The sequence below is a fragment of the Xiphias gladius genome, chromosome 21, assembly GCF_016859285.1.
Source record: "Xiphias gladius isolate SHS-SW01 ecotype Sanya breed wild chromosome 21, ASM1685928v1, whole genome shotgun sequence".
Classification (NCBI taxonomy): Eukaryota; Metazoa; Chordata; class Actinopteri; order Istiophoriformes; family Xiphiidae; genus Xiphias; species Xiphias gladius.
Genome location: NC_053420.1, coordinates 16,921,202 through 16,935,743, shown reverse-complemented (window position 1 = coordinate 16,935,743; position 14,542 = coordinate 16,921,202). Strand labels below are relative to the sequence as shown.

Sequence of the window (14,542 nt, the reverse complement as noted above, 5' to 3'; positions counted from 1 at the left end):
GACAGACACTAATAAGTGGGAGATCTGCCGCTCAGTGCTCTAGTCGGGTTTAAAATGGTCTGAAATCTGTTAGGTCAACCTTATCAGATTTCTCCTTCATTAAAACTACGTGCACTCTCTTTGGTGTCGATTTAATTTAAAAGCTGGAATCTCAAGTCCTGGTGATCAAAAGGGACACAGTAAAATGTGGCTAGGGAGCGGCCTGCTTGAATCAACCACTGCTGAAAGGTGAAACGCACTGAACTGAATGGGGACTGATGGCTGGTTGGGGGGTGGAGGCTGTACATTCAAAGGGAAGGACAGGTTTTTCATCCCATTACCCCTATACCCCCGCCTTCCTGACCCCCCACTAGACAAGCAACGGCCGAAGCTGACACCCCACCACCACCTTCTGCATAAAATCTCTCTTACGTCACCATCTAGCCATCAGAAATCAATGCCAAGGCTCAACTGCCGCAGCATGCTGGCCCAAGGATTTTAGATATACTGAGGTTATGAGTCCCCCAGCAAAGCCCCAACCACCTCACACAAACAATATACCAGCCACTGAATATATGCCAGCTGTGTTAAATTCATGCAAAATCTCTGCAGTGTAAACAGGCAGAGCATCACTCCTGACAACCTGTGTCAAAACAGGATTTAATCAGTATTATTGATCAGCCACATAGGGTCATGAAGAGAGACTCTGTACACCTGTATGTAATTTTCTGGACAACTATAAGCACAACAACGTGACACAATTTCCATCCAAAGCCGTCAGTGCGCTCCTTTATCAGCTGGCACCGAGTCCTATACTCAAACTCCAAACACATGTCAAACACAAAGCATTGGTGATATTCGTTAAATAGCCTTAAACACAGTAACAGTGTGCGCTGTCTTACCTTAAAAAGTGGTGTTTATTCCTCCAGTTTCAATGTAAAACCTTCCACAGACTTCATAAAATCCAGGGCTCTGAACAGATCACTGAACCTAGGGTTCCTTCTTGGGACAATGAACATTTTCTACTCATTATTTTTGCGATTCACATAGTTTTAGCCACAAAAACAACTTTTCATATTGATCTCCTCATAATCTCTCAGTCACTTTGGGACGATTTCTGATTCTCACTGATGACATCGCTCAGAAAGCTGTCTATATTGCCTAGGCTTTAAAGTCATGGTAGTTGAGAAATTAATTGCCTGGAGGGTTAAACATGTCATGAGGGCCGGGACATTTTAAAGCTTCTCTGATCACCCAAAACATTCTTGAACAATTGTGGCTCGGGGAATTTTCAGACCACAATGATGGCAGACCGCGGAGGATTTGTGGTTGATTTGGGATAAAAGCTCCTCACCCCCACCAGGTCGATTACTGATTTGTGGGTCCCATTGCTGGGGAACAGCTGAACTACACAAATTAACCACCGACAACTCATGTAACAGAACACTTGCAAATCCCACCCTCAAAGGAGGGAATGGACAGCATGCTCAAACTCCTACGCAGCAGATTTTCTGTTGTCTGATTCTGAACAGTGTTAAGGCCATTACATCAAACAAAACAAATTAAACTGAACACCATAATGTGCAATTATGAATTCCTCTCTGTATCTATTTTTGTTTGAGTGTTCCTTTGTTTCAGAGCAGAAAAATATACAGGTTAAATAAATATTCATGTCTCTGGTTTAAAAAAAAATTCAGCAGTAGTTTAACTGGCTGTTTTATCTTCCTCTGCAGAGCAATTAAGCCTAAGAAGTTAGAAAAAAGAACAAAGATCAGCTGTACCGATAACCACAACACAACAACACCTCATTCCTACAGTCCTTGCGTGGTCAATAATGGAAACTGCTTGTGTAGCTCAATGTCAACCCAAGGACTTCAATCCAGGGGAGTCAGAGCAAACCCACAATCCCTGTCCTGATTCCTCCATTCAGGAGAAAAGCTGACTATGTTGAAGAGAGGTCATTCGTACTCATTTGCAGACCCTGCCACAGCATCCCCTGATGAAACTTCTCTGCTGCATCTGAAAACCAAAGGAAGAAGACATTCCACAGATTCTTCCTCTATAGTGAAGCAGCTTTAGAGCCACAGAGAAGGAGCTGAACTCTTCCAATCAGAACATTTGCATATCAAAGGAAAACTGCTGTCAGCGCAATAGTAAAGAGACATTAGCATGCAGAGACGTGACCAAGCATGAGGCCGTTATTCACATGCACCAATAGTCAGTTGATAGATATTAGATACTGAGCAACTAGCAGCACAATAAGGACTTGGTCACTTATTGAGATGCTTTAACACAGCGGAGGAAACAACTCAAAGCCATAATCCAGGTTTGATACCAGTCCTTAAAAAAAAAAAAAAAAAAAAAAATACCAGCACACACCACAGTTTAATGTTTGAAAACTGTCACAAATAAATTATTTTTATTACAAACATATTGGAAAATATAAATAGTCACTCAGATTCATTCAGTGCCACCAAACTGTGAAAGCACAATCACACCACTGTAGCAGCTCATGAGGAAACCATCTGCTCAGCCCAATGCCCTCCTGTCAGTATTAATATAAATTAGACAGTAACAAAACATCTCAAATTCTTGCATGCTAAGGTTCACCATCTCAACCAGTCACACCTCTTACCCTTGTGTCCGACAGTCTAATGTTGACAGCTTGCGCTCCAGAGTTAAAGCATATGAAACCAGGTCACTGTGAAATCTCGGTCTGGTTCAATACTAAATGAGCGCAATGTAGCATAAAGGCAACGGCCTGTTAAATAAACATAATCTGTCATGTTCAGAGTGTGAGACTTGTACTGTGATACAGTACTCCAGCGGAGGTCTGGGATTATTATTTCTACGCAGGAAAAGAGAAGGAAAATACCTTTATTGTCGTACCAGGTCAGTAGTTCCAAACCTTTGTTGTCTGATGTAGCCCCACAGCCCTGTCAGATGAACTAAAGGACCCCTTCATTGACACAACGATGTTCCAAATGTGTTTAATGAAAATGATTTTAAGATGGATGTTATTCAACACTATTTGTTAATAATACAAAAGTGGATAATGTTAATTTTTTTCCATACAAGTGAACTGTCAGCGTTTAGGTACGTTTGGTCAAATTGGTACTATTTCGACTTGGAGTGGCCAAGGATGAACGCTTTAATCATACCCATTACTTTTAGCTCACTATTTCAACCATTTACACATAATTTTTAGCTAGTTCAACCATGAATCCACTATGTTTTTTAGCCATTTTAACCATATATGCATTAGTTTTAGCTATTTTAACCATTTATCCACTTTTTGGGCCTTTAAACCATTTATCCATTGGTCTTAGCTAACTATTTCAACCATTTATTCTCTACTTGTAGCCATCTATTTTCAGTCACTGTGCTAAAGCTTTATAATATGTTCTCAATAAGTGATTCAGTGAAGTGTCAGCATCTGACCGTACAGTACGTAGGGTAATTCGTGGATGAATAACAGTCCCGGTGAGACTCTCCTGAAGAAAGCAGCACTGGTGCAAACAAGTGGACACAAAGACAGATGGGGGGCAGCCCCAGACAGAGCCGGCTCCCATTGTCTGCTGGGATAGTGAGGACAATGCAGGACAATACAGAGATATATGCAAGCACCGCAAGGCCTCACCCTAGCGATGCACCAGCCCTAATCCTAAACATGATTTCCCCTCCTAACACATAGATGATGTCATTCCACCCCCACACACACACCCTAACCCCACCTCATCTCCTCCGGACATTCAATGCAACCAAGCGTATAGGAGCAGGGCCCACAGGAGGATGTTCTGCTGCTGAGAAACAAGCCAGCAGCAAGAAAGTGGATACCCTCTGAGTGCATCTGTGTCACAATTCAAAGAGCTTACAGATGACACTATCATATCACCGTGAGCTTCAAACTCTTGAGTGATTTCAAAACAGAGGGCCTCTGAAGTCTGTCACATGCAAGACTAGACTTTATCCTTCAAAAACTCAGCAGATGGAAAGTTTATATCTACAGTCAGGTGTCGGTTGACTTGGTGCGTGTCCTGTAAAAATGCTTACAGACTGAAAGCAGCCGACGGGACAGGTCAATGTGTCCTGGTGCATTACAGGTCCAAAGAACGCCTTACATGCTTCACTGGAAAGAAGGAGAGGGGGACAGTTGCTCTTTAGAACTTTATGTGCCTCCCCTCCCCCCCATCCTAACTCCACAAAAGGGACCTTACCCCTCGTCCCCACCCACAAGGAATTTCTCAAGCATTGCTGGGTTCACCATGACAACTGGGTGCTTAACAAAGCATTTCTCTTAGGCATTCTTCCTTTCACAGGAGGGGGGGGGGGGGCAACAGTCAAAGGAGGGAGAGACAGAGGGAGGGGGGGGGGGTAAAGAGGGAGGGTTGAGGAGCTTGAAATGATGGGAGGGAACAGTGGAGGTTGCAGGGGTTAGAGCCATAGACCCGGGTGGATAGGAGAAAAATGGGGAATGGTGACAGGCAAACAAAAAGAGGGAAAAGAGAAACAGGATCAAGGTGATAGGTGATGTTAAATGAGATCAAATATAAGAGAAACAGTGCTACAAACATTCCAAGCAAGCCTGCAAGTGTGACGAACGCCGTCCAGGGAGGGCGAGGGAGGCATGAAGAATGAAACGAGAGCATTTGGGATGACTCCTGTTGCACAAAACACGGGTGAGCGTTTGCAAGCTGTGACTTTGAATCGTATGAATCAAGCATAAGGCAAACAGAAATTCACCAACCATAAAGAACACAGAAATCCAAGGTACGCTCTGCTTGAGCGAAATAATTATATGACGGCACGGAGAAAAGTAATCAGAGTGGTCCAGCTGTTGGAGGCCACACACACACACACACAAATATACCAGATTTGTGCAGCCTGATTGTCTAGTGTTACAGAAACAAACCCCTGAGAAAGTCTCTCCACAGACAGTTTCAAGGTTTAATAGATTATAATTCAATTATGCTGGCTGTGAATGTCTTGGCTCTTTCCTTTACAGTATGGGATGAAGCAGAGAGTCACCTCCATTAAAATTCCCGTCCTGAAGGAGGACAGGGACAGATGGGGGTCCAAGACAACTTAAAACAAATAACATAGAAGTCTCAATTCCTGTCTATCTGATTGGGAAAAAAAGTATCTCACAATATCATCTCAGCTTAAAAAAATTTAGAAAAAGGACCAAATAATCTTCAAAAAACTGGAAACTTGAGTCATGTAAGCATATTCATTGTCTGCCCCAGTTAGTTGGGCTGAATGCCAGCACTTTGGGTTTGGAGAACTTTCACAGCGAGGTAGTGTAACCCTGGAGCATCCACAGCCACTTCAGACTCACACTTGAAACTTAAAAGGGTCTCCCATCCGGACAGTGACCAGAGAGAGAAAATCCCTGCTGTCCACCATGTAATTTGAGCGTCTGTACAAGCTGCAGTGTGATGTGAGCTGAATCAAACTGCCATCATTAGTTGTGGAGGCGTGTTTGTCTGTTAAATCTCTGCATTGCGTTTTCAAAGTGAGAACAGGGGCGTAATATTGGCTTGGACTCAGAGTTTGATTAAAACAAGGACAAAGTGTCCTAATGGCATAGTTGTAATAATGTATACATTGCATATTTGCCATACAGGGAGCTCAAATCTAGCCGTGTCGCTCCTACCGAGTCACTTTATAGTGCGAGAAATGTAAAGGATTTGACATATTAACATAATAGTGACAAAACTACAGAAGACACGACAAATTGACCTTGCTTTCAAACTACCAAGCATAATAACATGTTGAAAAATGAAGGATACTGAAGAATTAGCTACACGTTCTATAGGCAAATTAAGAGGGCTTTATGGATGAAAGAAAAGTAGGGAAAAAATCTTTGCATTCAAATGCAAACACCTATTTATGCAGGCTCACGCTTGCCTGGCAACAGTAGATTTGCCAACAGTAGATGTCAACACTGGTCTGACAGATCCCAACATACAGATGCAGCAAACCTAATCCCACGGAAGACAACCTGCCTCTCACCCTCCGGTGCGACCACAATTCTCTTCATAATGCAGAGGTGACACATATCAGATATCAGTTTTGTCCTCAACATCGCAGGAATGTGAGTTGAAATTCAATCTTAATCTGAAATCGTCTGTTTTATCACAACAACATTACTTAAATCAGAGATAATCCTGATGTGAGTTTAGGAGTCTCTTTTCTCACATTCAGTGTGTAGACAGGCCCAGCATCCACACACCACTGCTGTAAATCTGACTCCTTAACATAATTAAATGGTTCTAGTCACTAATTTATGCCAGTGCACACAACCAATACACAATAAGCAGCAAGATCCCCAGGTTATGTGGTTGTCAGATGTGTTTTTAAGAGCCTGCTTAACTGATACAAATTACATGTGAAGCATGCACATCAAATTTTAGATATTTGCCACTTAATGCGGAATCACATATCATTAGCAGACGATCAATATTCTGACGTTTATTCATTTAAAATTAGATATAATTAAGAAGTAAAAAAATGTACATGTCGATAGTTTTGATTTTAAAAAAGTTTGTTTAAAATTGTTTTTTGTTTTTGTTTTTTTTATATCCCTTTTAGATATCCCATGATATTAGCTTGTCTGTCGACTGCAGCATAAACAGCATCAGGTACAATATCATCATGTTCAGCAATTGAGTTAACACAGAACACGAGGGATTAACAGATTACATACTTACTTTACAATCATTTAAATCCATGTGTAACTGAAGTTAATCAGTTATATATATATATAACTGATTAACTTCAGTTACACTTATTATTTTTTTAAATTTTAAGGCAAATTGAGATCCAATTTTATCAGAAAAAAAAGTGTTGAGTGTGAGTGAGTTGAGGCGATGTAATGGATTATATCACCGAATTAAATTTTTTGAAGATTGTCATAATCAGTGGATTATTAAAAGGTTATCTTCCCAAAGCTACAACATAGGAAACACTTTAAACTTAAAGCAAAGTGTCGCTACATTCGAACCATTACATCCATTTCAGTGTGAAGAGAAGTGTTCAGAAACGATGTTAATCACAGTCCAACAACATACAAAAGAGCCAATCAAAAAACGTCCATCATAAGGGGCCTCTTAAACAGCAGCATAAAGGAAAAAATAATGGGAAGACCTGGGAGGTCTCTGGAGGGGAGAATCCTTTGAAAATTGGGGTCAGCAGCATCTATAGGAGGAGCTCATCTTCCAACCCCATCTCCTCCTCCAACTGTCTAATGACTTTTCTGCTCTCTTACAGTTCGACTGTATTTTCCAACATGTCTCTGGTTTCCACAACCACAACTTTACTCTCCAGCCCTTTCCCCCTCTGTCCCCCTGCCTCCCCCCATCTCCCTCTGTCTCCTGCAGGGGTGCTGACACATAAACCCCAGCAGGTGCGGGACCGTTGGGGAGACATGGCCCCTAATTGGTCCTTGGTGGAGTCACAGCTGTTGCCCCCAACCACAAGCTGGTATGAGCCCCAGCGCCTGCCCCTGAATAGACATCTCACTATTGTTTCCAGAGAGGCAATACACAGCTCCAATCCACGATAACGACTACCCATGCTAACCATACAGTATCTGCTCTTCAGTGTCAACACATCAACAAATAGGGAAGCACTTGATCTACTCTTCCACTGTTTCATTCAGTCAAATCAAAGAAAGGCCATGGTTCCTATCAGCCTTAATCTTCACTGTGATTACATCTTTAACCTTGATGTCCAGCGTCGTAATAATGTTCCCAGTTCTGTTCCCCTTCTTAGGTTATGCCAAGGTCAAAGAGAAGGCAGATCTCCAGCAGATCAGACTCCATAAAATAAGCTCCAACCGAGGGTAACAGCAACACACCCCCACTCTCTGCCTATGCAATTCAAGTTCAGTCACGTATTTGGAGGAAATAAAAAAACTGTAATATGTGCTGGCATGCAAAATTAAAAGGTGCAGGGAACACAGGCAATTTAAGACATGCAGGTTTGGAAAGAGAACACCAGCGGAGAGCATGAACAGCTTAATACTTGTTATGCTTATTTTAAACCTACATGATCCTTCTTATCACATACTGAAAGTTCAAAACAGTGGAACAAACAGTGATTTACATCTCACCCAGCTCTTGTTGTCTGTTGAAAAACACTCTCAAACCAGAATCATCAGCCTTTAACATTCCTGAGCTGGGAACACTGATAGCTATTAAATGTCAGCCTCTCTGTCAAATTAGAACAAGAACCAACAACCCAGTCAAATAATACAGCACCTAGAGAACATCAACTCATAGTTCTGACTCTAAACAAGCTATAGAAAGGGAACATAATTGAATTAGGTCTTTCACTGAATGTGGCAGGGGGATCTGATGGGCAATTATGGGCCATGATCAGTCTGCCCACTGGAGTGTGGATCCCACAGGATGCAGACATGCTCAAACGACCAGCTATTTAAATTTCGACAATAGACAGAGTTAAATCAGGCTTGTGTAAACAAGAACAGTCCTTAATGAGGGGTCCAAAATAAATATACAACCCCCCACACATGAACCAAATGAAACAATTTACCTCACAGAATTTAAATGCTTCAATACATCTTTGTCACTTGGCACCGTCTGTGATTTTTTTCTTTTTTTGGAAGTAGAGTGGCTTACAAATATCCTGCAGTGAATATTAATCCTCATTCATGAATATTTCTATTATAAGGAAAATCACTCTGGAATACTAGAGACAAGAAAGACATACTTAAGTCATCATCACTTCCATTATCAGATGAAGTGAAGCGAAAATGGAAATGAACAGTCAGGAGATGCTCATGGAAATAGGGTGGGAACACACCTCAGTAAGGCTGGGCTTCCCTCAAGTTTCTATGTTTTACTCACTGGGTGGAGTCTGCAATTACAGAAGGTTATCCAACAGTCTCACCTGACACTGAGATTCTCATGGAGGCCTCCAGGGGCCGGTTGTTATCCAGGGCCTGGCTCAGCTGGATCTCCCCGGTGCTTTGGTTCAGGAGGACTAGGTTCAGCTCATTTCCCACCTCAAAGCTGTAGTGGAGCTGATCTGAGACGTCAGGGTCGTGGGCGGGGATGCGGCCGATCACTCCAGTGGGGAAGCTGCTCGATTTGTCGGTCACGTAGTTGTTGAAGATGATCTGGAAGTTTTTGAGCACGGGCACATTGTCGTTCTTGTCGACAAGTTTGATGTGGACTGTTGCGCGGCTCACCAGAGGGGCGGAGGTAGCCTGGACAACGATAACATACTCAGATCTTGTCTCGTAGTCCAGGTCTATTAAAGCAGTCAGTTCACCAGAGAAAATGTCCAGCTGGAAAACCTCTGGAATGTTTCCCTCCACTATCTGGTACATAATCTGTGCATTACTGCCTTCATCTGGATCTGTGGCGGATATGTGTGCAACCACCAGGCCTATGGGACTGTTTTCGTCCACCATAATGTCAAACTCATCTTTCTCAAACACAGGGGGGTTGTCATTCACATCCAGGATTGTTACTTGAATGTTTACTGGTGTTTTCAGAGCAGGAACACCTTTATCCACAGCAAAAGCCTGCAGGCTGTAAACGGGTACATTTTCTCTATCTAATCTGCGCAGCGTGCGAACAATGCCAGAGGTGGACTCAATTATGAAGTCTCCATCGCCATCCTCCCCACCCTGGAAAGTGTAGAAGACACGGCCGTTGAGCCCGGAGTCTCGATCAGTGGCAGAAACCTGGACCACACTGGTGAACACCGGAACGTCTTCCATCACAGAACCCGCATAGTGGTCTCTGAGGAAGCGGGGGGAGTTGTCGTTGACGTCGTTCACCAGTATCTCCAGGTAGGTGGTGTCAGATTTCTGCGGGATGCCATTATCCCGAGCAGTGATGGCGAGAGTGTAGGAAACCTGGTCCTCATAGTCCAGCTCCATCTGTGTGGTGACAGCGCCTGTGTCTGGGTTGATGTCAAACTGGGGGATGCTGTCGTCCATAAAGTAAGTGATGCGTGCGTTCTCACCCGTATCTTCGTCCGTGGCACTTATTACAACAACGGTGGTGCCCACAGGCCTGTCCTCATTAATGTTGACGGTGTAATGTGAGCTCTGAAACACAGGCCGGTGTGTGTTGGCATCTGTGACGTTAACAAACACTTTAGCAGTGTCAAAGCGAGTACCATCACTTGCAGTTACAGTGAGGACGTATTGCCGTTCCAGTTTGTAGTCTAAAGGCAGCGCCAGCGTAATGAGCCCCCCTCCACTCTGACTCGTGATGGAGAATCGGTTGCGGGTGTTTCCGCTGGATATCTGATAGGTCACCACACTGTTAATGTCCTGGTCCACAGCTGACACTGTCACCACACTGGTCCCCACGGCTGCATCCTCATTCAGTCGCATGTAATATGCCTTCTGAGTGAACTCCGGGTTGTTGTCATTGACGTCCAGAATAGTCATGCTAATACTGGCTGAGGAGGACATGACAGGGTATCCGTGGTCGCGGGCCTCCACTCCAAAGTTGTAAAAGTCTACACTCTCCCTGTCCAGTTCAGCTGCCACTACAATCCAACCCGTACTGTTGTTGATGGTGAAGGGGAAGTTAGGCGTAGTTTCAGTGAGGCGATACTCCAGCCTGGAGTTGTCTCCAGAGTCTGCATCCACGGCTTGGATGTGGATGATGGAGTAGCCCAGCGGCACGTTCTCCAGCACGGTGGCCTGGAATGGGGTGCTGACAAAAATAGGGGCGTTGTCATTAACATCCAACACCTGTACTGTAACCAGGCCACTGATGTTGGATAGTGGAGGGCGTCCTCCATCCTGAGCTCTAATTCTCAGAGTGTATTCTTTGTTTGCCTCGTAATCCAGGTGACTCACCAGGTCCATTTTACCCGTCTGAGCATCAATATAAAACTGTCCTCTGGTGTTTCCACTCATGATGCTGAAGTGAACGACAGCATTGCCCCCTCTATCCTGATCTGTGGCGGTGACCTGCAAGATCTCTGTGTTAGGGGTCATGTCCTCAGGCACCTGGACCACATAACGTTTCTCACTGAACTGGGGAGCATTATCATTATCATCCTCTACCACTATGTGAACAGTAGCTGTGGCGCTGCGGGGCTCGGGGTCACGACCTTGGTCATTTGCTTCAACTAACAGCATGTAAGCCTCTACCTCCTCTCTGTCTACCAGGCCTTTGGTGCGGATTACACCAGACCTCGAATCAATCTCGAACACATCATTGGACCCGTTGCTGTTGAGGACATGGTAAAGGATGTTACCATTAACAGGTGCGTCTCCATCAGTGGCCCTCACAGTTAACACTTCATAGCCTATTTCTAAATTCTCTCTAATGCTTTCCTTATAGTCCTGCTGCTCAAACACAGGGTCGTGATCATTTGTGTCACTGACTGTTACAGTGAGGGTGGCCATGGCTGTACGTCGGGGCGTGCCGTGGTCCACTGCGGTCACACGAAACACATGGGTTTCTTTTGTTTCCCGGTCCAGCACCTCCACTGTGGACACGGCACCGCTGGCCGGGTCCACAGCAAAGAGATTGTTGGAACGGCTATCAAAGAGAGCCTCTATGAAATACTCCAGCCTCCCTGCCTCCCCCTCATCCACATCCACTGCTTTCAAAACAACAACGGGAGTCTCAGCTGGCTTATTCTCTGCCACTGACACTTGGTACGTTGGGGGCTGAAACTGGGGGCTGCTGTTGATGCTTCTCCTCCTCCTGCTCACAATCCCTGAATCAGAGTGAGCTGCCTTTTCTAGGAGCTTCCCCAGGTGGCCCTGCCTAAAAGGGCCCTGCCCCACACGCCAGTGGATGGAGATGGGGTTGACTTTCGCGTTCAACCCATTTCCTGTTAGTACACTGCAGAGCAGGTCTAGCTCCAGGAGGGTGTCCTGCCTCCAGCACAGAGTCTCTGACACAAACAAGTCCCCCTCTGAGAGGTAAAAGTCCCAGCTGTTGGTGACTTTGCATCGGACTGGGGGGCCAGGTAGCAGACCTCCCACTGGAAATAAAGTAGAGCCTGCCTGGTGGCACTCTGGCCGGTGGTGGCTGTGGGTGCTAAACAAACTGAGGACCTCCATGTCCCATTGAGGTTTTCTTTTACGCTTGTTTGAACAGTTCTTACCGTGGACATGCACCTCGTACTGGCTGGTGACGAGGTGCCTGTAGCCGGAGTCCGTACAGTCCTCCACGGTGTACACGGTGAAGGGGTTTGAGCGCAGCGAGGGGCACTTTATGAAGTCCGAAACAAACACAATGCCCGCGGTCGCGTCAGTCTCCAGAAACCGCTCCGAGAATTTGGGAGCCAGTACCTGATCCAAAGTGCACCGCGCGCCCCGGTCCACGCCGGCCACCACCGTCCCTGGTCCCGCATCCTCACTGATGTGAACGTTGTAACAATGCACCAGCGAAACCAGTTGGCACCACCAGACAATTAACAACAAATCCCAGTTGAGGAAGTGCATCGCTCCTCTATATGTGTTCCGCCGGGTCTCCAAGTGGGATTTTCTGCAGCTCCTTATTCCTCTAAACTTTCCGCCTGCGAGTTTCCCTTTGTTGCAGACGAGCCATGCTCTCAGCGGGCGCACTCCGCTCCGGTCACTCCGGCTGAGTTTAAGGGGTAAACCCGCGGTAACCTTGGCCGGAGCTTCCCCTCTCGCACTCTCACACACGCCGGCGGCAACAACAACAGCGGCGGCGGCAGCAACACCTCCGCTCCGTCCGCGCAACTCCGTTTGAATGGTAAAAATGGCTCCTGCTCCCCCTGCGCCTTGAGGCTCCTCATTATCATAAACCTGTGTGTGTGTGTGTGTGTGTGTGTGTGAGAGAGAGAGAGAGAGAGAGAGAGAGAGAGAGCGATACCTCTGCCAGGGGCCTGAGGTCTTGACAGAAAACCTGCCACTGGAGATAAATGATAACTTCCTAGAAGTTCTTCATCAACATTGGGGCACAACCGCTAGACTTTCGTTACATTGGGTCGTTTACTCGACAACTTGCCATGCTTGACTGTTACTTTACAACTACCGATAATCTTTATAGTGCCTCGGTTACAGGTACAGGCAGTGGTTTTGTTTTATTCTCCTTTTTTTTGGTCGAAGAGTAGAGCAAAGAGAGAGATCTTGGAGATTATGTAGTGGTGGCACTTAACCACCTGAAACGAACCATTAATTTCGTCTATGCCAAATCTGTGTTCACCTCCTGCGCCCCTCACCTCCAGAAAGCGTTTACTCATTAACCGGCAGACATTCCTCAAAGGTTGGGTTTTCAGCGGTCGTGTTTTAATCCAACACAAGTTGCTTTGTCCATTGTTCAGCAATCTGGAAAAGCGGGGCGATTGCATTTCAGTCTAAAATGAAACCCGCTTAATTTAATGTGTGTTCATCGGTTGTTTTTGAGATCACCCACAGGTGATGTGCTCTGTTTTACTGTAGGTTTTATTAGTTCATGGTTCTGTCCATTTCATCCAGATCATGTTTCAAAACTGGAGCCAAAAAAAAAAAAAAAGCATAATCTAATTAGAAATGTACAAGGGACAGAGATTGGAGAGGTTCCGGCTGTAATTAACATGAGGTTAACTCTGTTAGAGTGCGATAAAAAACGGAATAAAAGCCCGTAACACACCAGAGAAATCTTTGATACAAACTGCTGCGAAACCTGGAGCTCAGCCGATGTGCTGAGTGTCACTGACGCCTAGTGGACAAAGCGCAGCCGCACAGCTGGAGGAGTCGGTTTCCGGCGGCCCAGTCTTTTATTCATGCAGCTCGGTGCCTCGCCTCGGTGTTTCCGTGATGACAGAAATAGGATCAGCCTCTATTGTCTCCCCCCCGGCGAGGAAATTTGTCTCGGCCGTTCGAGAGAAACACGGGCGTCGCGGCAGCACACAGCCTCCACACACACACACACACACACACACACACACACACACAGTCAGAAGCCCTGTCAGAAATAAACCTACTCGACCGTCTTCACACGCTCGACTTAATATTAAAAAATAACTGACACTGTTCGAGGAAGAAGTCTCGCCACGATGGTCCATGTGGTAGCTGTTCTGGGCCTTTTCATCAGGTGACAGGATTCTTTATCGGAGGATGGGGGTTTGCCATAGTTGTCCAGGGGTCGTGGATGTTGAATTTTTCATTTGTCTGAGCACTTTCAGTGTTGTCTTGACCGTCTTAAAAATCTGAGGTGCAGTCATGACCTTGGAAACAGGGCCTCTTTCAGAGATGTAGAAAAAATTACCTGCTTGACCGTTAAGGGGGGGAAGTGACGGCCAAAAAAAATGAATACGTTAAATAAATTATGGCGATGTGACTGATTCCGGTCTTTTTTCAACTCTATCAGTCTCAAAAATCCAGTATTGTCAGGCTCTGACAGACATAAAATAAACAGGTTAACAAATGCTGCTCTTTGGGTAACACTATAACTCTCCTATAGCATTTATTTAGCATAGTTAGTACGTTAAACAAACATTTAATAAAATGTTTACAACACACTATAATGTAGTTGTAACCAGATATACTTATACCTATAACTTTTTCAATTATCTATTAACTGTTTATAAAAGTAATACT

The 14,542-nt window shown here is 45.0% G+C and overlaps 1 protein-coding gene across 1 annotated transcript in view; it reads right to left on the bottom strand.

Annotated features, from left to right (window-relative positions):
* Positions 1 to 12,718, bottom strand: part of celsr2 (cadherin, EGF LAG seven-pass G-type receptor 2) — a 64,727-nt gene extending 52,009 nt beyond the window's left edge. Inside the window, exon 1 of the mRNA XM_040159405.1 lies at positions 8,896 to 12,718. Coding sequence (XP_040015339.1) covers positions 8,896 to 12,436 — 3,541 coding nt within the window. The 5' untranslated portion in view covers positions 12,437 to 12,718. The remainder of the gene's footprint in view (positions 1 to 8,895) is intronic.
* Positions 12,719 to 14,542: the final 1,824 nt, after the last annotated feature.